This window comes from Trichomycterus rosablanca, chromosome 19 (genome assembly GCF_030014385.1).
Source record: "Trichomycterus rosablanca isolate fTriRos1 chromosome 19, fTriRos1.hap1, whole genome shotgun sequence".
Taxonomy (NCBI): Eukaryota; Metazoa; Chordata; class Actinopteri; order Siluriformes; family Trichomycteridae; genus Trichomycterus; species Trichomycterus rosablanca.
In genome coordinates this window covers 28407482-28434650 of record NC_086006.1, presented here as the reverse complement: position 1 = coordinate 28434650, position 27169 = coordinate 28407482, and the positions used below count along the sequence as shown (strand labels likewise).

Genomic DNA, 27169 nt, shown 5'->3' with positions numbered 1-27169 from the left:
TGCACCAGGGAGCGGTCCTGGACGTCCGATATTCGGATCTGAAGCTGGTAGTGGTTGGAGTAGACGGTGTTTCCTTTGATCAGGTTCACCGTCGTTCCTTTAAAGAAAATCTGAGCGACGACGAGAACGTGAGCTCCAGCAAGAGTGTCGCGTCAATCCCCGATTGCATTCGATGGGGGTCTCCTAGCGGACCCCTTCTTTTCGCCCATGCACTCTGCAGGCTCCTTGTACAGCGTTTGAAGACCCTGTCCACATAGTCCGGTCATCCCGCCCTAGCAGACACGGTGGCCAATTAGTGTCTGCTGCAGGCACTGCCAATTATGCCTGCTAGATGGCGCCCAGCTGACCGGTGGCAACGCCGAGTTTCGAACTGAGGAGTTCAGAATCTCGATGCTGGTGCGCTAGTGAAAATATTTTACCTTGGTCCTACAGTCCATTATTTTAGTGCTTGGTGGGTTTTGATGTCAAAAACATTGTGTTGCTGGTCAGGTGGTGCAGCGGTAAAACACGCTAACACACCAGAGCTGGGATCTCAAATACATCATATAAAATCTCAGCTCTTCCACCAGGCTTGTCTGGGCGGCTATAAGAACAACGATTGGCTGTTGTTCATACACGAAGGGAGGTGGATATGGAGCTCATAACCGATGCAATTACGACCCCTGCTGGCTGATTGATGGTGTCTGCCTCATCTGAGTCAAGGTATAATGCTGATCAGGGTGTGGCTCTCTGTGCACAAAGCTGATCCGCACATGAACTCACCTCGTGCAGGTGAAAAGATGCAGTCGGGTATTGCGCATGTGTCAGAGTGGGCGTGACAGTTTGCTTTACTCAATTGGGGCGGGGGTACATGAGACTTACAGTAGGGGGCGCCATTTATGGACTGTGGGAGAAAACAGCATGGGGTTCCCAGAACCCTGATTAATAATAATAATAATAATAATAATAATATTAATAAAAATTATAATTATTATAAATAATAATAATGATAATAATAAAAATTAAATAATAATAATAATAACAATAATAGTAATTAGTATTATAAAAATAATAAAAACAATAATAATAATAATAATAGTAATAAAAAAATTAAAATAATAATAATAATAATAAATAAAATAATAATAGTAAATTATAATAATAGTAATAATAATAATAATAATAATAATCATAGTATTAATAATAAAAGCAATAGTAGTAATACTTATAATAATTATATATATATAATTATATATATATATATATATATATATATATATATTATATAACAATAATAATATAATTAGTCATAATAATGATGATGATAAAGGTATTAATAATTATATTAATAATATAATCATAATTAAATACTTAGTATTTAATCAAATATAATTACATAGTAATAATAATAATTATTATTGTTATTATTATTAATAATAATAATTAAAAAACACAATAAAAATGATATTAAAATCAAATAATATTAAAATTAACATCTTTCTACGCACATTTACGACCCCTGAATCTCAGTTTTAACAAGGCCTTCCCTAAAGTGTTTATTTCTCATGAAACGCGCTCCTCTGTCGAACTGAGAGTTTTTCTTTACAGTTCTAATGGACAGACTGATTTGATCCTCCAGTGCTGCGCAGCACCATCAGTGATTAAACAGATAAAACAGAACAAAATCATCATAAATGTAATAAATTCTTTATTTTTACATTTACATTTTCAGCATTTAGGAGACGCTTTTATCCAAAGCGACTTACAGTACTGTGACACTATACAATCTAAGCAATTGAGGGTTAAGGGCCTTGCTCAAGGGCCCAACAGCAACCTGGCAGGGTTGAGGTTTGAACTGGCAACCTTCTGATTACTGGACCAGCACCTTAACCACTGGGCTACAGCTGCCCCTTTTATCATCAATTCACATTAAAATTTGATATTTAATATTCTGTACTCACTCGTGTTCACTCATCATAAACAGCGCCAACAGAGCTCAAGGAAATGTTCAAAACATGTTTCATTCAAAATATTTCTGAAGGTCCCTCAATAACATAAAACATACAAAACCTGCCCTGCACCCTATAAACTCTACAACCACGACTATGTACTGTACATCCATCATCCATCTATCATCTAATCATACATCCATCATCCATTCATCATCCATCTAATCCATCATCCATCCATGTAATCATCCATCCATCCATCATCCATCCATCTATCATCTAATCATACATCCATCATCCATCCATCCATCTAATCATCCATCCATCATCCATCCATATAATCATCCATACATCATCCAGCCATCCATCTAACATCTAATCATCCATCTAATCATCCATCCATCATCCATCCATCCATCCATCTAATCATCTAATCATTTATCCATCTAATCATCTAATCATCCATCCATCATCCATCCATATAATCATCCATCCATCATCCATCCATCCATCTAACATCTAATCATCTAATCATTTATCCATCAATCCATCTAATCATCTAATCATCCATACATCATCCATCCATCTAATCATCCATCCAGAACTAAAACTCTCCCTTATTCTAACACTGTTCCCAGCACCCTGAGCAGTAGATAAAAAATAGAAAAACAGAAGTAAGAATTTGTTCAATTCACAACTCAATCGATCAATCGATCAAATCCTTTTTTTAAAAAATGAGGTAGAATTTTACAAACACAGAGACACAAACCCGCCTGAACATCACGCTGCAAGTTATGAAAAATACTAAATCACTTAATCACAAATTTATTTTATAGAGAGATTTTGTACCTGACATCCAGATTTAATGTTTTATTATTAATACTTTATTATTAATGACTTAAATCCCTTCCTGTAGATCTACAACTATCCTCTTCTGTATTTATATAAAAAATCCTGTGTGTTTTAAAACACATTTATTATCGACGGTTCTCATTAATACCTCAATTAATAAAATTCATCCATCAATTAAAAACCAGGTGTAGAAACGACCCGAGTGCTTTGGTTCCTCCCGTGACCCTCTGACCTTCACCTGAACGACGAGTCGAGGCGGTTTGGCTCATGATGAAGAACTTTACTAGATTAGATCAGGCCTGCACACGGCCGCCAGTTTATTAAAACGGAAGTCCAGGTCGTCCAGGTCGTCCGGCGTGAGGTCCGACTCGGAGAACGAGATGTTATCCAGGTCCTGGTGGTTCTCAGCTTCTCCTTCGTAGGCGTAGCAGTGCGGATCGTAATCGTAGAGCTCCTGATCCTGGATCTGGAGGAGCCTCTGCAGGGGAGGATGAATGTCAGCTAATCAATGAACACTTCTGATCGGTAATTAATAAAAATATATTAATAATAAAGATAAAGTTCCATAACTGGTTCCTTCAGGAACTGCAGCAGTTATCGAGCAAACGAGCCAATCACTGACCATGTAGGCGCCCGGCCGGCCAATAGCAGAGCTGAGATTCGAACTCAAGCGTTAATAGACTAGCATGTTTTATCGCTGCACCACCTGAGCGCCCTGAGTGTTTGATTTCTTTTATTTGTATTTTTGTGTACATTTCGCTGATTCATTGTTAATGCAAGAGTCATTTCGTGTTTCGTGTATTGATAAATGAATAAATGAAATTTCAGCTGCTTTTAAAGGCAAATAAAAAAATATATAATTTCAATTTCTATTATTTCATTTGACTTAAATGTGCATTTGTGCAACCCCAAATCAGAAAAAGTTGGGACAGTATGGAAATGCAAATGAAATAAAAACACAGAGTTCCTTACATTGACTTTGACGTTTATTTGATGTCAGACAGGATGAAGCTGAGATATTTCATCTTTTATCTGCTCAACTTCATTTCATTTATTAATAAACATCCATTCCTGCATTTCAGGCCTGCAACACATTCCAAAAAAAGTTGGGACGGGGGCAATTTAGGGCTAGTAATGAGGTGAAACACTAAATAATAATGTGATGTTAAACAGGTGATGTGAACAGGTGATTGTGATCATGGTTCGGTACAAAAGCAGCATCCAGGAAAGGCTGAGAGTCTCTGATGAGTAAAGATGATCAGAGGATCCAGTTTGTCCACAAATGTGTAAGAAAATTATTAAAATGTTTAAAAACAAAGAACCTCAAAGAAAGATTGGAAGGGATTTGCATGTTCTCCCTCTACAGTGCAGAATATCATTAAACCATTCGAGGAATCATGAGGAATTTCAGTGTGTAAAGGTGGAGGGTGCAGCTTAATCTGAACGCTCGTGATCTTCCATCCCTCAGACGGCATCAAGAACCTCCACTCAACACTAGCCGATATACTACTTTGGCTACGGGTGCTGGACCGGCCCGCCTGCAGTCCTGACCCGTCCCCAATAGAGGACGTGTGGAGGATTTAAAAACAACGACGACCCCCCGTACTGCTGCACATCTTAAGACGTGTTCGCAGGAAGAACGAGACAAAATAAAAGCTGAAACACTAAATCACTCGCTCTCCTCGGTGCCAAAAACTCTTTTAAGTGGTGAAAAGGAACGGCGACATTACAGAGTGGTAAATGCTTTACCGTCCCAACTTATTTTGGAATGTGTTGCAGGCCTGAAATGCAGGAATGGATGTTTATTAATAAATGAAATGACGTTGAGCAGATAAAGGGTTGTAGTTTTTGTTTATATAAAAGTAACCCTGCATTAAAAATCAATATTCAATAAAATATCTTAATTATTTTTGATTCATTTTTAGCCCTTTTTTACTTATAAAAGTCACAGAAAACAAAAAAAAGAAATTAAATTTCTTACCTTTTTGAGCTGCTGTACCACAGTCGTCGTAAGATTTAATTCATCCTGATAATAATAAGCTGAATTCTTTGTGTTCCTCGTGTCCTGGATGAGAAAAAGAAATACAAATATTATTAAATCATATAAAAAGGGTCATTAAAAAGGCAGTAATTTCTATTTTATTTTATATTTTATTTCTCTGTTTATCGTAGTCAGTTTGTCTCCCCCTGCTGGTGGATCCCTGATTGTAGGTGAGGAGGGTATATTGCTGCTCACGCCTCCTCCGACCCGCGTGCAGCCATTACAGCGGAACCCTTTTACACCCGCGCACTCTGCACAGGCGCCTCTATCCGCCAATCAGGGTCCTTACACAGCATTTGAAGACCCCGCCCACACATAGTCCGGTCATCCCACCCTAGCAGAAACGTGTGTGGAGGATTCTCAGCATCTTACCACCATGTCGAAGTTTCTGACCTGCCGGTACGAGCGCGTGGACGAACTCTGAAATTCACAAACAAAAATACTTTAGTTAAACGATTCAAACCGGGGCGCTCGAGTGGCGCTCTATAACGCTACAGCACTACTGCTGAGATCTGAGGGTCCTGGGTTCCAATCTCAGAGGCGCTATGGGCCGATCAGGCGTCTGCATGGACGTGGATGGCAGAAAGAGCCCAGATGTTAGGAGGTGCAGGTGTAGCCTAGTGGTCAAGGTACTGGACTAGTAATCTGAAGGTTGCTGGTTCAAACCCCATATTGCCAGGTAGATTGCCACTGTTGGGCCCTTGAGCAAAGCCCTTACCAGGGCTGTTAATGTCGAGTTCTCTGGGTCCGTGGTCATCTCAAATGGACCGAAAGACAGTGGACACGTGTGCTGTGGTCAGTCCACGGTTCAGCTTGTTCCTCTGTGCTGAAGATGAACCGGACCATCCGGACTGATATCAGTGAAAGGTGCAAAAGCCAGAGCAGTGGATGTCTTGCATATGTGAAGGCATTCAGCAGATGCTTTTATATACAGTCCAAGCAATTGAGTGTTAAGGGCCTTGCTCAAGGGCCCAACGGTGGCAACTTGGCAGCAGTGGGGCTTGAACTAGTCCAGAACCTTAACCGCTAAGCTAACACCATTGGTGTCCTTATTATACATCAGTAACAGGAGTAAACTAACATGACCAATGCTAACACTTAATCAACACCAATCCACAGAAGTGCCCTGCTGGCAGTACACACTAGCACTCTTCTCCCAGGCTCGTTCACTTTCTTTGTGCTGCTTCTGCTCCCATTAAAAGAAAAACCTGTTATATCGTTATACCCGTCTATAGTACAACAAAATCATCCTCCACAAACCATGATCAGAGCACATCAGCAGGGGGTCAGAGGCCTCGCTCAAGGGCCCACAAATCGCTTGCTTGGCACCTTTTAGACTGATTCACACTTTAGGCTTAACTAAGCGCCAGGTCTGATGTAAAAAGGGCGAATGGGATTGACATCTGTCACTGACCGGCGAAGAGAAGCGCCTGCTGGCTTCACACATCCCAGAGTGCACGTGCTAGTCTGTGGTCCTGCATGGCCAGCATGGATAATGAGCTAAAAAATCAATAAAAGACAAAAAGGACTCACCCGCCGGACGGATCTCCTGTCTGTCTGCTCGGTGTAGACCGGAACAGCGAGCTGCCGTCAAACACAGTCATTAATACAACATCTAAAAACAGTCGCATCAAATCCTCATTTCCAAAAAAGTTGGGACATTTCATAAAATTCAATTCAAATTAGATTATTCTTTTCTGTTAATGGCGAGTTCTCTGGGCCTGAGGTTATCTCAGATGGACCGAAAGACGATAGACACCTGTGCTGTGATGAACCGGACCATCCGGACTGATATCAGTGAAAGATGCAAAAGCCAATATGGTGTGTGGGCGCATCAGTGCAGTGGGTGACTCGGCATTTAGCGGACGCTTTTATCCAAAGTGACAGTACACAGTCCAAGCAAGTGAGGGTTAATCTGGCAGTGGTGAGGTTTAAACCAGCAACCTTCTGATTACTAGTCCAATACCTTAACTGCTATGCTACAACTGCCCTACCCTTGACGCAGAGGTGCATATCAGGATTGTTCTGTTAACAGACACAGAGTGCGTGTGCTTGACCGGCCTGCCTGCAGTCCAAATTGGAACTGTCTCCTATTGAAAACATCCGGCGCATCATGAAGAGGATTATCAGACGCCCCCGTCCCGACTGTTTTGGAAATGATTGTTGCTTGTATGTTGCGCTCACTTACGTTTTGCCGCATGGACCCCTGGCGGGAAAAGCTCTTGTGGGCTCCGAAGTTGGTGGCCGTCTTGGCGGTGGTCTGAGTGATTACTGGTTCGGTTTTGGTTGGTTCTGGTTCAAATTTGGGCAGCGTCTTAAAAAGCATAAACAATTATATTAGTTTCAAATAGAATCCACAGTTTTTACTCCCTGTTTGCTCCTTTTTAATTTTGAAAATGGTTTAAATGGATTGTTTTATTATTATTAAGTCTTGTGTAATAATGTGTGTGAGACTATAAAACAACCTAAAACAACCTAAACAACCCCAAAACTACTTAAAGCAACTCCAAAACTACCCAAAACAACCTAAACCAACTCAAACAACCCCAAAAACCTAAACCAACTTAAACAACCTAAACAACCCCAAAACTACCTAAAACAATTAAAAAATCAGTTTACAGATGGTCAAAAAATCCCAAATAAATTAAAGGAAAAAATAAACATCATATTAAAACGTGCAAACTGATTTACTGACGTCTGTCCGGATGATTGTGGAGTTTTTTTATTCTATTCATTCATTTTCCCTTGAATTCTCCTTCCAATTTAGTCATATCCAATTCCCTGCTTGCATTTGGCTTCCTCCTGACTGAGGACGGTCTTAACTAGTACCAACCGCTTCTTTTCACCTGCACCAGGCAGGTTCACACAGGGATCAGAAGTCAGCCAGCAGAGGTCGTAATCGCAGCAGCTATGAGGAAGTAGAACCTACGGCACTACCTCCTTCAGAGGAGCCATTCGTGTCTGTGTGGGCGCCCGGCTGGCCGATAGCAGGGCTGAAACTCGAACCCACAAGCTCGAGATCTTAGCACTGGTGGACTGGCGAGGTTTAGCGTGGATTCTATACTTGAATTAAAAATGCAAACATTAAGCTGCAGTGCTTTTTATATTTACTTTAACTTTGGGTGCGATAGAAGAGGGTTCGGGTGCTGGACCTGCCTGCCTGCAGTCCGATGTGAGGAGAATTTTGAACTGTGACGTGTTTGCAGGAAGAAAAGGACAAAATAACGGAAACATGCCATCGATCGGCGTCCTCAGTGCCAAAACGTCTTTTCAGTGTCGCGAGAAGGAACGGCAAAGTTACAGAGCGGTAAATGCTTTACTGTCCCAACTTTTCCTGGTCCGCACACTGATGCCTCTCTGGTTAATTACCATGCAGTCGGTGCCAGGTGACTCGAGGTTGGATTTGAGGATACACATGTCAGGACTGTCGTAGGTGGGGATCATGGGTTTCCCCCGTTTGCAGGAGAAGAGAGCCATCACGAGCACCGCTGCCCAACAGAGAAGAAAAAGCCGTTAACCCACCACAGAGCCGCCCGAACATCATCTCTGTTTATTTATTATTCATCATTTATACCCAGCAGGATCAGGGGGACGAGGAAACCGATCAGGAAGACGCTCGGACCCGGCTGGACGGAGGCAGCCGAGCGGGCGTGGCAGCTGGAGGTGCTGGAACAATCACACACCATCACCGAAAATTTCTGCACCATGCCGGAGCCCTGACTGTCGGTAACCTTCACCTGAAACTGGTAATGACCCGAGTGAACGTTACTCTGTTTGATCAGCTGCACCGTCGTCCCTTCAAAACAACAACAAAACATCAACAAAAAACATCAGCATGAATTACAGCTGAGGTCCCACCCATAAACAACCAAAAACAACCCCAAAACAACCCCAAAACAACCAAAAACAACCCCAAACCACCCCAAAACAACCAAAAACAACCCCAAACAACCCCAAAACAACCAAAAACAACCCCAAAACAGCCCCAAACAACCCCAAAACAACATAAAACAACACAAAACATCCCAAAACCAACCCCAAAACAACCCTAACAACCCCAAAGAACCCCAAAACAACACCAAACAACACCAAAGAACCCCAAAACAACCCCAAACAACACCAAAGAACCCCAAAACAACCAAAAACAACCCCAAAACAGCCCCAAACAACCCCAAAACAACATAAAACAACACAAAACATCCCAAAACCAACCCCAAAACCAACCCCAAAACAACCCTAACAACCCCAAAGAACCCCAAAACAACCCCAAACAACACCAAACAACTTCAAAACAACATAAAACAACTTCAAACAACCCAAACAACCCCAAACAAGCTAAAACAACCCCAAACTACCAAAACAACACCAAAAACAATAATAAAACCATGACAAAAATAAATCTACACAGTTTATAGACGGTCAAAAAATAAATTAATTAATTAATTAATAAATAAACATAGCAAATGAGTTCACTAAAGTAAACGACACGAGCTGGAAACGATTCTAACAAACCAAACCTTTTTTCACGTTAACAAAAACTCAGTATGAAATGAACTTTTACCGAAGGTGGGGTGGATCTTCCACTTGCCCCTGACGTCCCCCAGCAGCTCGTAGTGGAAGGGGTTGCTGTACGGTGGAAGGTCCAGATCCACCGCGCTGATGTTGGCCCGGGATTCCTCGTCCGATAGACACATTTCCACCGCGTTCATCGTCAGCACCGGCACGTTATCATTCTGATCCCCCAGGTGGATGATCAGGGTCCCTGTTCCCGTCATGGGAGGCTCACCTGCGAGTCAGATCAGGTGAGAACGTCAGTGAAGCTCTCGGGGTTTTCATCTCAGGTAAGCCTGATTATCACAAACAAGATTAAATTGGGTACCGGCCACGCCCTGATTTCAAACCATCTAAAAAACGTACAATATTAAAACAGAGTGACCAGCTAGAACAGCGGACGCTCTTCTGAGAAGGCTTCTTACTAGACTGTGGGAATTTGTGCCCGTTCTGTCAAATCATGACAGCCTTTGTATTTATATGGCCGAGCTGACTGATCAGTTGATGTTCCGGTTCATCCCAGAGCTGTTGAGTGGGGCTGAGCTCAGGGCTCTGTGCAGGACACTGCTGGAACAGGAAAGGACCTTCCCTAAACTGTTGCTGCAAAGTTGGAAGCATGTTATAATTGATTTATTACTCCTGTTAGCGACTGCTGTGGCTGAAACACATGAATTCAAACATAAGAAGGGGCGTCCCAATCCTAGTGGCGGTCATTTTCTTGCAGTGTCTAAATACTTTTGACCTACACTTAAAGCACAACAGTACTGGACCCCACTGCACCACCGCGCTGCCCACCAGGAAATATATATATATATTATTATTAGAACTATTGGAACTAATTCTATGGTGATTAGAGTTTGGGGCTCGTCGGCGCTCACCATTATCCACCACGTAGACGGGGACCCTGTAGGTGCTGTTCTTCACCAGGGGCGATTCTCTGTCCATCACTTTGGCCACGGACACCTGACCGGTTTTGGGATCTACAGTCACCCAGCCGTTCTCGTCTTCTCCTTTAACAAAACTGCAGGAGGGAGAAAGTTTACACCCCCGTCCACACACAGCAGAGGTAATAACACATTCTGTTTATTAAAAGTGTTCTGTGGGGACGTTAAGAGCTCGTTAGACGTCTTTAGGAGGGTTTTCATCTCGTACTGATCATCAACGAGCGTAAGTTTCTCTAAACAGCCCAAAAACAATAAAAACATGAAACTTATTAAGGCTACAGAGCAGGAGGAGGTTAAAATTCCTCCAAATTTCTGTTTAACGTTATTAAAACGACATTAAGAAGAAACTGTGAGCGCAGTAAAAATGTTCATTATTTTTAGCATTATTTTATTTCTTTACTTTTTTAAAATTTTCTATTTTTCCCGCTCCCCCCCCCCTTCCCCCAATTTTCTCCTTTATTCTAGTCGTGTCCAGTTCCCATGATTGCTCCTCTATACTGATTCGACCCTTCACCGCTGACTGAGGACGTCTCTCAACTGACATGCGCCCCCTCCAGCACGTACAGTCAGTACAGACTTTATCTTTCACCTGCACGGGTCGAGTTCATACACCGACGGTTACTGTGTACGGAGGGCCACACCCCCATCAGCATTATTCCTCAGCCCTGTGCAGGCGCCATCAGTCAGCCAGCAGGGGCCGCAGTCGCACCAGTTATGAGAGAGAGACCTTATCCGGCTTAGTCCCACCCCTATCTAAACAACAGGCCTCACAGCTTCTCACACAATGCTGGACCTGACCTACACAGACTGAGATTTCTTGAAATGAGCCCAAATCTTTCCACAATATTATGTACGGTAGACGGTGAAATCCAAATTATTTGCAATTTTTCCTTCCGCCAGCAAACGCTGAGGCTTCTCCTACAATCACGCTACACTTGTACACAACGCGCTGCTGTATGACGTAGCGAACCGTTTCCACTCACTGAAAGGAGCTGGCGAACGTCTTATCCGGGTCCTCGGCCTTCAGCGTATCCAGGGCGGTTCCTACTTTCAGGTTTTCCATGATCATGATTTCTTTAACCGGTGGAATGAACACTGGAGGGTCGTTCACGTCCTCGACGGTGATGGCGACCGGGTAGAGTTTGGGGGTAACCGACGCATCGTTACTGGTCTCCACAGTCCAGGAACCCTGAGCAGGACGATCTTTGATCTTACAGGAGAAATAGGGCAGCTCGTTCTTCACGGCGATGGAGACGTTTGTGATAGCTTGTTCCTCAAAATCCATCACCTGTGTGAACAGAGGAGACTGTTAAAGAGGAAAATCTGCAAACATACTGATTTATCCGTCTACATATATACTGTATATATATTATGTAAACATTTTTACTATAGTAGAAGCTACAAGGTTGGGGAAGGTGAGGAATCCATATGAGACTCCAGATGAGGTACCTTAATAACAGTGAGGACGCCTTCGTTGGTTTGGGGGTCGGTGGTGATTTGGAAGTAGTGGTCATTGTCTCCATGCAGGCTGTATTCAGCTCTCCAGGCCGGTGACCCTCGACTGTCCTCGTCAGAAACTTGTAACCTCAGAACCTCCACTCCTGTAGTGTGTTCTTTAATCTTCCCGGAACCCTGAATAGACAGAGAGTGTTAATAATAATAATTATAAATAATAATAATAATAATAATAATAATAAATAATAATAATAATAATAATAATAATATAATAACAACAATAATAATAATAATAGTAAATAATTATAAAATAATAATAATAAAAATAATAATAATAGTAATAATAATAATAATAAATTTTTTAAAATTAGTAATAATAATAATATAATAAAAAATAGTAATAATAGTAATAAAAAAATAATAATAGTAATAATAATAATAATTAAATAAATAATAATAAAAACAACAATAATAATTTAGATAATAACAATAATAATAGTAATATTAATAATTTTAAAAATAAGAATTATTATTATTAATAATAAAAGCAGTAGTACTAACATTTATGCTAATAATAATAATGATGATGATAAAGGTATTAATAATTATACTAATAATATAATTATAATTAAATAATTATAAAATATAATTAAATAGTAATAATTATTAAAGTGAAAGTAATAATAATAATTAGGTATTAGTAACATTTTAACTTAAAATAATTTAAATTAATATAATATTTTTCTTGATATCCAATAGAAACTTACAAAGCAATAACAAACAATAAAATAATATTAAAACAAAATAATATTAAAATAAAGACTCATCCCAGCCCAAGACTCATCTGATCTACTTTGAATCGACTTAGAATAAAACAGGTCCTAAAACCCACCCCTGTGGAACCCCACATGTAAAAGCAGCATTTAGAACCGGGAGCTTTATGATCTGAGGTGAGGAGCTTCGTACTCACAGTATGGCCGGTGATTACGGGGACGTGGCTGTTTTCATCAATGATGTGTAGAACCACGGTGCCTGTACTGGACAGCTGAACTTTGTCTCCATTATCCTTCGCTTCAATCAGGAGGGTGTATTTCTGAGCTTTCTGGGTAAAAACAAGGAACATTTCGATCTTTGAGTCAGATCTTTAATGATGGGCTGATTTGTAATAGCATGAATCGTGACGGATTTGTACCCCTAAGATGTCACTAAAATTTGGGCCAGGTTTGGAACGTCTGGATGATGTTGTTTTACCCGTCCTGTATGTGCCAGTATTTGGTGTTCTGTGATGCCCACTTTCTGTTCTTTTGCTTATGTCACACTTAAAAGTTTTAGTTTTATATAAAACCAATAATGACATATTAAAATCACTTTTAATTAGGGCTGTCGTTAATCGTGATTAACGCGTTAAAATTTTAATCGCGATTTAAAAAATTAATGGAGATTAAAATTTTTAATCGAACTATTTTTATTTGGCTGTTTGTGCCACATACATGTGTGTCTCTGTGGTAATGAACTGTATTTCAGATGAATTAGGATGTAAAGCGCTTGAACTGTCCGATGAAAAACTACTTTTAGCGGTTTTCACTATTTTTACGTGTTGATGAAAAGATGAATGAAATCACGCAGGCTTTGTAACGAGCATCTCCATTGGCTGCTAGATCTGTCCATCAAAACCGTGTAGCTCCGCCTCCTCCCCCTCCGGTAAGAAGTGAAACTCTGTGTGATGTTTCATCTCTACAGTTTATTCAGGTTATTCTATCACATGGTTATAAACATGATTTATATTTGTGATGTTTGTAGTTTTCTAAAAACACATTCGTATCTGATATTTATATGGACTAAGCGTTTACATTGACTGTTTTAATTAACACTTTTTTATAGCTACAGTCAATTACTTATAGATAATGTTTGCTAACTTGACTGTTTCAGGTATTTATAGATGTTTAAATGGTAATGTAGAACAATATTTCCCAGTATTCTTTCTGCACAAACACAGTATTAAAAGGTTTTCTTAATAGATCTATGAAATAATCATATCTGTGTTTTGATGCTTTATTGATGCCTTATATTAGATCAAAACATTATGATTGGTGCACCTGTTTTCAGTGTCAGGGTTATAAACAGGAAAAGATCCTCACTTTTGTCAGATAATGTGCTTTCTACAATGATTTTAGATTTATTAATTTTATCATATTTATAAATGTTTTTATTGGTAAACATGTTCTTGCAATAACAATGTGCATAACTGTTCAAATTTAGCCAATTATTAGTTTGCGATTAATTGAGATTAATCGTGATTAATCGCGATTAATTTTGTTCTTTAATCGCGATTAAAAAATTTAATCGCGTGACAGCCCTACTTTTAATTGATGTATGAGAGAAATGCTGGCCGTGATGCTGGAATGTGTTTACCTGGTAATCCAGACAACCTTTGAATTTAATATTCGCTGTGGTTTGGATCTGCTTGATGTAAAACTCCACGTTGTCCGTCTGAGGTGTGACCGACAGCAGTCTGAAGTTGAAAGTGCCGTTTAACGTCGACGGGTCGTCTTTATCCTTCGCCACCACCGTCGTTATTGTCTGATCTGTAGAATTATTGAAAAGTTGGGAATAAGTTGGAAACACTTGCAAAAGTTTGCAAAAAAAGCAGCCCCATATCATGATCTCCCCCCCCCCCCCCCCTCATGTTCACTGTGGGTTTGGTTTCTGTTCTAAACAAAAGGAAACTGTTCAGAGTGAATATAGAAGATGAAGCTACCTTGACGTGCCGACTCGTTCACTGTTGTTTCATAGTGTGGGAGATTGAACAGCGGGGAGTTATCGTTAATGTCCAGGATCCTGATCTCAACTCTGAGTCTCCCTACGACACCTTTATTATCCCTCGCTTCAAAGATCAGCTGCAACACAAAGGCACAAATTTAGAATGAAAGCCTCCCCATCCTGGTGTCATCTCCATGTTTGTTCAGCCAACATCAACTTTTTTAGCAATTTGTGCTTCAGTAGCACAAATTCTATGGGACCAGACGAGACGGGGCAGGCCTTTGCTCACCATGTACTGTACATCAGGGGTCCTCAACCACCGGGCCGCGGACTGGTACCGGTCCGTGGATCAGTTATTACCGGGCCGCACAGAAAGAATAAATAATTAGAGACGCTACATTTCCAAAACTCTTTGGGTGTTATTGTCTCTAATCACCACTAGGTGGGAGCAGAGTCTCATTGCAGCTCAGGATTCACACTGATTCTCCATTCTATAGATATTCTATTTTAAATCCTCCCGCCCCCGCCGGTCCGTGGTGCAAAACAGGTTGGGGAGCGCTGACGTACATCACTAAACCTGTTCCTGTTTTACCAGCTGTCCTTCATTGAACCACTTTTGGTAGGTACCTACACCTCAGACCTGTCGTTCAGGAGATGCTCTGATCCATGTAGTGTACACATTAATATTGTTCTTTACCAATAAACACTCTTTTATTACGTAATAATTCTGATCATGTTCACGTACCTTGAGAAATTTAAGGCTCTCGTAGTCGACCGATTTATGTACGAACACAGAACCACTATACTTGTCTATGCTCAGCACATCTTTGGGATCCTCATCAAAACCGCTGCCTCTGAAGTTCATCAAATACGATTCATCTAACCCAATCTGAATCCAACACATACAGAGGGAACAGATTTTAGACAGGATGTTTGTGTACAGAGGGGCGTTAACCGGAATTTATTTAGTCTAGTTTTGTCATTCATACAAACCCAGTTTAGATTTTGCTGCATAAAACAGACAGACAGACACACAATTAGATAGATAGACAGATTGACGGATGATAGATAGATAAACAGACAGACAGACAGATAAATCGACAGAAATGCAGACAGACAGATAGATTGTTAATAGATAGAAAGGCAGACAAATAGACAGACAGACAGACAGACAGACAGATAAATAGATAGACAGACATACAGACAGGCAAGCAGGCAGACAGACAGACAGATGGACGGACAGACAGATAGATGGATGGACAGATAGATAGACGGACGGACAGACAGATAGATATAGATAGACGGACAGACAGACACAGAGACACACAGACAAAGTTAGATAGATAGACAGATTGATGGCTGATAGATAGATAAATAGACAGACAGACAGACAGATAAATCGACAGAAATGCAGACAGACAGATAGATTGTTAATAGATAGAAAGGCAGACAAATAGACAGACAGACAGGCAGATAAATAGATAGTCAGACATACAGACAGGCAGGCAGACAGACGGACAGATAGATAGAGGGACGGACAGACAGACAGACAGACAGATAGATAGATAGACGTAGATAGACGGACAGACAGACAGACAGACACACAGACAAAGTTAGATAGATAGACAGATTGATGGATGATAGATGGATAAATAAACAGACAGGTAGACAGATAGATTGTTGAAAGATAGACAGACAGACAGACAGGCAGACAGATAGATACATAAATAGACAGACAGATAGATAGACAGATTATTGGCCTCTAGTAGTTGAACAAGCAGAAGAAGAAGTATAATACTAATAAAGTAAATCCCCGGGTTAGTGGAAATGTGAAAGAGGGAGTGTTTTTATTTAAGTACATTTTTAACAAATAGAGAAGGACAAGAAAGAGTTATATATACAGCATATATAGTATATATATATATATATATATACAGTATATCTGAATTATGCTATGTTGGTTCAGTTACTGAAGTTACCACACAACCTCTTCTGTTCAGTTTTCTTTATGCCGCAGGTTTCCAACATTAAAAATAAAAGAAATGACTCTTCAGCACGGTTATGATCCGTTAGCTGCTCTTGACTGCATCTACACTGAGCTGGAATAATTGCCAGTGATTCAGACTGAGGATTATTTGTGTCTATACTACTGGTGTGTTCGAAAACCTAGTGAGCTGCCTTGCTGTCTTACTGTCTACACAGGCAGCTGCCTCAGTAGAGAGGATTCTAATAAGTCAATGACTTATAAGTCAGGTTATTCGAACGCGCTACTTAGACAGCGATAACATCGGGTTTCGCTTACTAAGTTAACACAGCATCATGCCATTCCAACTAATGGGATGGGGTGGCACAGCACACTAGCATGTCAGTATAACGTCTCCCTTCACTTGTGCAAGTTTATACAAGTTAAAAATCAATAGTAATTCATTTACGTTTGAAAATAACTTGTTTCTCCGCCCCATCAGCCATGTTTATCTTATTTTTTTGTGAGAGAAGAGCTGCTGCACTGAATGCTGGGATTGCCTTGATCACTAAGGACGCTTCCAATGCTCCCTCGTTCTTGAGTCAAAATAATGTTGTAATATTAAGATGCCTCAGTAGTGAGGATATTAAGACATCTAGGATTTTGAACACACACTATAATGGATCGATTACTTGATGAGTTTATCTGTGTGACTAAGAACTAAAGTGCGGATCTGACCTCAAACAAAGTAAAAAAAAGGCACCTACCGGGCCAAGCAAATACGGGAATGGTCCCTTGTGCTCTTCCTCAATAGATAACGTTTCGATGATCCAGTCTCTCTTGTGTCGCAGTTTGGCGTTAGCTGACCCACACTGGAAAAAAAAGTAAAAAATACACAAAAACCCACAAGACAGATGAGACCTAAACTCGACCTAAACTAGCATACAGGGAAACATATGTATGATAGATTTATCAATGCTTAAAGAAAATAAAAGGTTTGATTTGATTTATTGTGTATATATTAAACAGCAGTAACACTGCGAGTCTGAACCTCAACTTCTCTACCAGCCAGCGTGTCTGAGGGAGGGAGCGCCAGAAGAGGGTTCCTTATAACCGCTGCAGTTACGCCCTCTGCTGGCTGATCGATGGTGCTGCACGTCATTAGACGGGGGATAACGGAGATCGGTGCGTGACTCTCCATGTGTGATACGGATCTTCGCATGAACCTGTACGGTGCAGGATAAAAGAAGGCGTGTCGGAGGGGGAGTGAGTTAGTTACGGCCCTCCTCGCTCAGGAGTGGAGGTCTGCAGGACGTATCTAGTCCTGGATTGGTGCCACGTCCTGCTTGCTTTGCCACGTGACCAGGATTAAGCCGTTCTTAAAACAAATGCATGAATAAATGTCAAGGTTTCTGTTCATTGTAAATCAGCACATCTCTTTCTGACTCAGTGCTCAGTATGTACATGTATGTGAAGAATGGGTTTCAGTGGAAGCTTCCAGAGAAGTTCTGGTTGAGTTGGAATGAAAGAATCGAGTTGAACCAACCTGACAAACCTGAAACTAACTACAATTTCATTATTATTATTATCATTATAATTATTATTATTATCATTATCATTATTATCATTAATATTATTATCATTATTATTATTATCATTATTATTATTATCATTAACCACATCTAAGTAATGTCTCAAGAATTCTTCTCAGTAATTTCTCATCTATCTTCTGATTTTTTGGAATGGAATGTTGTTGCAGGGTTTGGTTATAGCTGATGCATGGCGGCACGCCAGGAAGAACGTTACAAAATTAATCACCTGCACCGCACAACTCCGCCTGAAACTGCATAAACTCTTCAGATAATAAACAGAATTTAATAAAACCATCAATGGGCATTTTTTTTTACCTCTAATTCACCTCACTTGCATGTCTTTTGACTGTTGGAGAAAACTGGATCTCAACACAGAAAGGACCTGGATCATTCCACCAAAGAATTGAACCCAGGACCTCCTTCTGTGAGGTGACTGTGCTACCCACCGAGCCACCGTGCCGCCCTGTCTACTGTTTATGCATTGTTTCTCTACTTGTACTGATCCATCTTGTTGCTGGTCGTCCTCTTCCTCTGTTACCTTCAACTCTTCCAAGCGTTATTGTTTTTTCCAATGAACAGGTTCTTCTCACAGTGTGTCCAAACTAGGAGAGACTTCACCAAAGATCATCAGTGTTTCCCTGTATAGCATTTACCTGAAGCTTTTAATCGAAGTGACTTATAATTGTGACCATATACAGCGCAAGTTATTAAAGCGGCCCAATAGTAGCAACCTGGTGGTAGGGCTTGAACCAGTAACCTTCTGAATATGATTATGAGTCCAATACCTTGACCACTAAGCTACCACTGCCCTACTGTTCTTCCTGTCGTGCTTTTTTATTGTCCATCCTTCACAACCATAAGGTGCCACAGAGGCCCTTGAGTGGCGCAGGGGTAAAATATGCTTACCCACCACTACCGGTTATCGTGCTATCAGCAGGCTGGGTGTCTACACAGACGCGATTGGCTACGTCTAAGGTGATGGACTGTGTATTCCTACCTTGCACCCAGTGCTTCCCGGTGAAACCGGATCTGTGGTGACTCTGACCAGGACAAAGTGGTTGATGGATAGAAAATGAAAGGGAAACAACGGTAGAGAAAATCGGGGTCTGGACGATTCTGATCTTTGTTTGGAGAGACACCTCAGTACATCTGAAGATCTTTTCCAGTTACTTCATTCTTGATCTTCTGAAGGTTGGTTTGTGTTGTGTTTTCCAACTGCTGGATCCCAAATCCTTAATCCATGTAGATAAAATTCATCCACCACATCCACATCTTCTCCATCAGTGGTGAAGTTAGAGGTCTTTCATGTTCTCATGACTTATCTTCTTCATACTGAGCTGAAGTCTTGTCTAGCATTACAAGAACCTCCAGATCTTGAACTGAACCAGTCATGAATCCTCTATCCTCTATTCCTCTCACTGTTCAGTGTACTGGTTGAACAGGAATGGTGACAGTCTGGTGACAGTCTGGTCTAACTCCTTTGCCAGTAAAAAACACCACACAATGGATCTTGATTCTTTATACCCCCCGCAGGGTGTAAAATGTGTCATGTGCAGCATTGTTGTTGGGATTAACACCTCTGTGTTATTTAGTGCTGGGAGGAGAACAGCACTCAAACAAATAAAGCGGTTAATGAAAAGGAGTGGTGTTGTTACAGAAGCATTTAAATCTGCATCGTATTAGTGCAGCCAATACACCTACTGCATGATTTTGGTAGCTGGCACACCAAGACGAATGTGAGAAGCGAAACCAGGACTGCCTGGAACAAATACTAATAACACTAACGTTAACTAAATCAGACCAGGGTGCAAACGAAGCTCCTGCCTCATCATCAGAGTTTTCAGTATGTTATTGCTATTACTCTGTATTCGAATGGTCAAAAGTATTCAGACGCCTGACCATGAGCTTGTCGGACGTCCCATTTAAAAAAACAAACGGTTTTAAAATAGAGTGGTCTAATTTGCCACCGGTCGTCTGGGCACCATCTAGCTGAGGGCAGTGATAGCTCAGTGGTTAAGGTACTGGACTAGTAATCAGAAGGTTGCCGGTTCAAGCCCCACAACCACAGGTTACCACTGTTAGGCCCCTGAGCAAGGCCCTTAACCCTCAATTGCTCAAAATTGTAATCGTAATTGTAAGTCGCTTTGGATAAAAGCGTCTGCTAAATGCTGAAAATGTAAATGTAAGTCTAGCTGGGATAATCGGCAGTGCCTGCAGCAGACACGTCTCCTACTATGTAGGTGGGGTCTTCAAACACTGTGTAAGGACCCTGATTGGTGGATATAGAGGCGCCTGTGCAGTGGAAGACTAACTGACTACGATAAATTGGGAAAAAAATGCAGAAGGGTTGTTCCTCCAATTCGGTGCATTTTGTGTCCCCAGTACTGATTGCTGTATTTATTAAGGAAAAATTTTAAACAATACAATTTCTCAACATCTTACTGAAATAATGAACACTTTTAAATACTAAACACAATGTTTTCTACCCCCCCAAAATAAAATGACTGTATAAATACTGTTTTTATCTGTTCGATAGCAGCACCATGTGCTGTACATTCTTATTTAATGATGATATATGAGGTTTAATCATGAAAATATCTCTAAAGTTTAAAAGCTTTGATTAAGTCCCTCTAAAACCTGGATTTATTTTCTTTATGAGTTTGATGTTATTGCTGATGATGAGGGTTTTTCACTCGTCCCTCAGGTTACCGTCCACCCTGTTATCTCTTACTACTGTCTCTTAAAATGAAGAGCTGTTTTACATCCTGACATTATTTCCTGGAGCTCACATGATCATTTAGGAGGGAAAACGACTGTGGAAAATGAGCGGCTCATTAAACTCCTCATTTTAATGTTGTTTTTTCCACATTTTATTCTAAAAGTCTTATATGGTCAACCATAACATGTCCACCCTGTTACGACCTAATACGTATCAAGGTGGACGTCACAGTGTATACTGTATGAGGTGCACGTGTGATTTAGCTTGACCAATATTAGTTTGGAAAAGTACAACCGTTCCTCTTCACCCTGTACACGGCTGACTTCATGTACAGCTCACCGAACTGTCACCTTCAGAAGTTCTCTGATGACTCGGCGATTGTCGGACTCATAAATAATGATGAGGACAGCGAGTACAGAGAACTGATCCAGGACTTCGTGGACTGGTGTCTGCAAAACCACCTCCAGTTAAACGTGGTGAAGACCAAAGAACTGGTGGTGGATTTCTGCAGATGCAGACCCACCTTGCCACCGGTGAACATCCAGGGAATGGACATTGAGAGAGTGGACTCTTAGAAGTACCTGGGTGTTCACCTCAACATCAAACTGGACTGGTCAGTTAACACTACTGCACTTTATAAAAAAAGGTCAGAGCAGACTCTACCTACTCAGGAGACTGAGGTCATTTGGAGTGCGGGGGGAACTCCTGAGGACTTTCTTTGATATAGTGGTGGCATCAGCCATCTTTTATGGAGTGGTACGCTGGGGCAGCAGCATCTCTACAGCGGACAGGAAGAGACTGAACAAACTCATTAAGAGGGCCGGCTCTGTCCTGGGGAGCCCCTTAGACCCAGTGCAGGTGGTGGGAGACAGGAGGATGTTAGCCAAGCTGGCATCCATGCTGGAGAACGACTCCCACCCCATGCATGAGACTGGGGTGGGCAGCTACTTCAGTGACCGGCTGCTTCACCCCAAATGTGTGAAAGAGCGGTACCGCAGGTCCTTCCTTCCTGCTGCTGTTAGACTGTATAACCAGCACTGCTCCAGGCAGATCCCACACACACTTTAAATTATTCATAACTATGTGCAACTTTTTTCCCCATGTGAAATTATTTGTAATTATTTGTAAATATTTTTTAGAGTTTTTCAGAGTTTTTCAGAGTTTTTCTGACTTTTTCTGACTTTTTGTTATTATTGTTACACATTTTGTACACTGTAAGCCCGGACTTTATATTTAATCAAACATTTTTAGTACAACATACATAAATTATTTAAGTTTTTTTGCTCTACTATAAAATGCAGAGTACATTGTACTAATTTGAGTACACTTTTAAATGTGCTAAAAGATTTAAGTTTACTAAACAAAAAAAATTACTTTTCTATCAGATTAACTTAAAAAAGTGAAGTTAAGGTAATAAAACAGAAAAACGCCACCATTTACATGTAAGTCGCCTTTATTCAGCTTGCTGTTGGTGAATCAGGCAGCCATTTGTTTTAACTTTTGAAACCTGTTGTTGCAAATTACTTTTTACTTTTCATTGAAGGCTTTTTGCAAAAGTAAACTTGTCTTCCTGAAATGTCTTTTGTGAAGTGGAACCAAATGGACAAACATTTTCTTCCTCATGATGCTATTTTTGAGTAGCATGTACACCAGTCTGATGGGGCTTTTTCATCTTCCGTCTAATTTTGGTAAGTGTTGTACTTTACTTAACAATTTTGTTTAAAATAAATGATCTTAATGTTGACACTAAATAAATAATCAAACAGCGCTGCTTTATTTGCCGTATTTAGGCTACATGCTAGCATGTTAGCATGCTAGCCTTCATACGAAGCAAATAGTGTGCTGGCTTGCTTTATTTTAATCCTTAAATTAATGCTGTTAATGTTGATATTAATACTTCTGTTGTTTCTTTGTGTTGTTTTACAGGTTCATGGTTACTGTGAGGAGCTGTTTGTGTTTCATCAGAACTTTAGATACAGTTTGTACAGTTTTAAAGATGTTTTCTTGACATGTTGTATTTTAAGTAAATACTTCTGAAGTGAAATAAAGAAAAATAATTTTATAATTGTGTCTGTTTCTCTATAAACATTTGTAATTCATATTTAAAATGTAATTAACATGAAAACTAAGAAGAAATCAATAGTTTTTTCCATTGAGCTCAAGATATTAAGTAGAATTATTGGGAAAAGCAGTTGGTATAACAAAAAAAAGAAAGTTTAATCAACTTGCCTTTTAGGTGTAATAACTTAATGTTTTAAGTTATGCTAACTCAAGTTTTCATTATACATTACTTAACTTTTTTAAGGCAACCGGTTTCCTCAAATTTTTAAAGTAGATTGAACTTATCCGGGCTTACAGTGTTCTTCTTATTGTCTATCTTTTGTACTGAGTGCTTTACTAACCCTTCGCTGCTGCAACAATGTGAATTTCCCCACTGTGGGACTAATAAAGGATTACCTTATCTTATCTTTTATAATAAAACATGAAAAACAAATTAAAACAGAGTTTCATTTTCAAAAAGTTTTAAAGTCCAAAAGGCACCAAATCCCAGGAATGACCCAGAAATAAAATAGAAATAAAATCGAGTGACCTCTATGTGATCTCTACTTGGAACGTGTTGTCTGAAATGCAGGAATGGACGTTTATTATGAAATGTCCATACTGTCCTAACTTTTTCTGATTTAAGGTTGTCATTAACAGTGCATATTTATTTATGTAGCCAGGCAGCACCCAATACTTAATCTATACATCAATCATAATAATAATAATAAATTAAAAAAGAATCACATCACTTACTGTCAGTATGAAGATAGCAACACTATAAAACAGAACGGCCTTCATGCTGGGGTTCGGTGCATATAATACGATGCCAGTCTAGACCGCGGGTATTGATTGGGATACGGGTAACTCGTTCCGAAATGTTCAGCTAAAATGAGCGTTGTAGTTTGACTCTGGGTTAAAACACGCAGGCTGGGGTGTTTTGTTTTGGTGGGTGGGGATATCTGGTGAACTTCCTGAGAAATACAGTCGAAATCATAACCGCTAAAGATGATCATACCGTACCATCATACCACCAGAAACTGATGTTATTGTTGGTTTCTCTTTCAGGCATTACATTTCCTACTCATGAGAAGTCAGCAGAGCGTTCCTGATTAGAGGAGCATGACGGAGCATTTCTATTATTATTCAGCTTTCTGATTATTCTGAATTAAGATTATTTCACATCATGTTTATGGTAAAAAAAGTTATGGACCAAAAGTTAGAAAAATGAAAGGCCCAGAGCAGAACCTTGTGGAAGATCATAGTAAAAGATTGTAAATGCTAATAGTTTGGTGACGGTTCACACTACGTGACTGGATCTCTTGCAAACTTGTTGTGTATTTCACACTACACGACTGTTCGGCGATAGGGGTTTCCACACTACACCATCTATCACCATGAGGAGTCTCCTGAACTACGTTTAGTCACCAAAACACACGTGAGAAGTGACGAGGGCTTTAATGACACCACGTCCAAAAATACACGTCAACAATAAGTTGTTTGTGCACTGATGTGCAGCGTAAAATCAAGTAGGAAAAATAAATGAATCTGAGTGGATTGGGCTACATGGCCAGCAGGGGGCGTCTGTTCTGTTCTGTTCTGTTCTGGCAGGTAATAAATATATTTTTTAATGCATTGTTGGTATTATGGTTTGGCATGGACAATAGGGTCAGAAATACTGTAAATATAAACTATATTACGCTCCTGTCCCACCTGTTTACACTCCTCCCCTGCGTTTTCCCTCACACCGTATCTTGCGTTCTCATTGGCTGTTTGACACCGCACTCATTGCCAGTCGGCCGACTCGGATCCAGATATTTGACATGCCAGATATATACCTTCAGATGGTGAGCGCTCGGCGAGTTGTTGAGTAGTTCACACACAGCGATTGAGAGCTGAGTTTTGATCGCCGAGTTGCTCCCGACCCGGGAAATCCAGCGCCAACCAGTTGGCGAGTCATATGCAATTCCCCTGGGTATATCTCTCCTCCGCTGCTGCGACCCTGATCCTGGTCAAGTCAAGTCAAGTCAAATGTATTTGGACAGTGCAAAAAAGCAACTTTACAGCATCCAGGACAGACAGACCAAAAACCCCAGTTGAGAAGCCGAGGGCGACCGTGGTGAAGAAACCTTGAGAGGGACCAGACTCAGCAGGGACCTTCATCCTCCTCGAGTGGTCTGGAGAATCATTAGAATGAATTGGATTTGCACAAATCATAACAGGTGAAAAAAAAAATAATAATTTGAGTCTTTCATTATTCAGTCCAGTCTGTGATATTTTCAGTGCAAATACACCAGGTCCCCGTCACATCTAGCAGGACCCCAGGTTGGGCGGTCTGGGTCCCTTCAGTGTGGAGTTTGCATGTTCTCCCCGTGTCTGCTTGGGTTTCCCCTGGGTTTCTTCACACAGTCCAAAGACATGCAAGTGAGGTGAACTGTAGACACTAAATTGTCCATGACTGTGTTTGATATAAACGTGTGAACTGATTAATCTCGTGTAATGAGTGTAAAACATGATGTTAAAATCCTAATAAAACAAACAAACATCTAGCAGGAGCGACGTCGTTGGCACACCAGTCTTGACTTGCAGGCTTTAACCTCGGGTGGGTAAACAGGTTTCTGTCAGAACCACCTCGGGGTAAAGAAAACAGAAGACGTAATTAAAGCACTTAATTTATATCCTGGTGATGAGGGAAGTCATTTTGCCATCATGTGGGGCAAGCCGTAGCCTAGTGGTTAAGGAACTGGACTAGTAATCAGAAGGTCACTGGTTCAAACCCCACCACTGCCAGGTTGCTGCTGTTGGGCCCTTGAGTAAGGCCCTTAACCCTCAATTGCTCAGACTGTATACTGTCATAGTACTGTAAGTTACTTTGGATAAAAGTAAGTATATATTAAATAATGATTGTTATTATTATTATTATTATTCATTTTTATAAAGCACTTTATTGGAATTATTGGAATAATAAATGTTAAGTTTACTCTAAAGTGTAGAATAGGGAATTATAATTACTTTATAGAATGAAAACAGTCCGGACAGGTACGTGGTAGTCAAGTCAAGTCAACTTTATTAATATAGCGCTTTTTACAATAGACATCGTCTCAAAGCAACTTTACAGAATCCAGGACCAACAGACCAAAAACCCCTGTTGAGCAAGCCGAGGGCGACCGTGGTGAGGAAACCTTGAGAGGAACCAGACTCAGCAGGGACCTTCATCCTTCTTGGGTGGCCTGGAGAAGGTACAGGCACATAATCAGAAATGAAGTGTTGTGATAACCAGTTTATATAAAGCATTTTATTTAAATATGAAATTGCGACATAAATCTATTAATTCTCTATAGTCTAAGAACAGGTTATACAAGATTTATTAATTTCTGTTCCTGATGTATTAAAATAAATGCAGCGGTTTTTCAGATCATTCTGGTTTTAAGCTTCAGATGAACTCAAGTTTATATTCTCAAGAACTTTGAGAGAGCTCGTGTGCACTTTCATCTTAAATTAGTCACAGGTTTACTGATTTATATGTGCAGGTCATAAAATCGTTCGTGTCATTTACAGAATCCAGGACCAACAGACCAAAAACCCCTGTTGAGCAAACCGAGGGCGACAGTATATGAAATATGAACTTTACTCCAGAGTTTATTATGAGATGGGACGATTATTACTTTATAGATTGAAACAGGTAAATGATACAGGTACATGATCAGAAGTAAAGTGTTGTGATTGGAAACAGATTCAGTTTTTATAAAGCACTATTACATTTACTCTAGAGTTTGTTATAAACTGGAATTATAATTACGTACTTATAGTATGAAAACAGTTCAGACAGGTACATGATCAGAAATAAAGTGTTGTGATTGGAAACACAACACTTTTATGAAGCACTTTATTTATATATGAAATATTACATTTACTCTGGAGTTTATTATGAGATGGGATTATAATTACTTTATAGAATAAAAACAGTTCGGACAGGTACATGGTACAGGTACCTGATCAGAAATAGTGTTGTGATTGGAAACAGGTTCATTTTTTATAAAGCACTATTACATTTACTCTAGAGTTTATTATAAAATGGAATTGTATTTACAGAAAGAAACGGGTACATGGTACAGGTACGTGATCAGACTGAGTTTTGTGATTGGTAGTATAATGGGGTACAGGTGTGCGGGTTTAAACGAGGGGGCGGGGCTTCACACACCTGCCCGCGTGTTATAAAAATGGCGGTACGTGGGTTCCGTTTGTTTCTTGCTTCATTGCTCAGATTTACCTTCATGATTCAGATTATCGAGCCTAGTTTATAAGGTTTAGTTCCTGTGTTGGG

The 27169-nt window shown here is 40.2% G+C and overlaps 1 protein-coding gene across 1 annotated transcript; it reads right to left on the bottom strand.

The window, feature by feature from the left end:
• Positions 1 to 3049: 3049 nt before the first annotated feature.
• Positions 3050 to 27121, bottom strand: LOC134333944 (cadherin-like protein 26). The gene is made up of 17 exons (XM_063016110.1): positions 27116 to 27121; positions 17262 to 17366; positions 15277 to 15420; positions 14530 to 14668; positions 14184 to 14356; positions 12742 to 12873; positions 11766 to 11948; positions 11300 to 11604; positions 10251 to 10393; positions 9383 to 9607; positions 8396 to 8617; positions 8191 to 8309; positions 7010 to 7135; positions 6355 to 6405; positions 5194 to 5241; positions 4762 to 4845; positions 3050 to 3258 (listed from the first exon to the last, which is right to left on the bottom strand). Exons 1-17 carry the CDS (start codon positions 27119 to 27121, stop codon positions 3064 to 3066), a joined length of 2400 nt encoding a protein of 799 aa, XP_062872180.1. The 3' UTR covers positions 3050 to 3063.
• Positions 27122 to 27169: the final 48 nt, after the last annotated feature.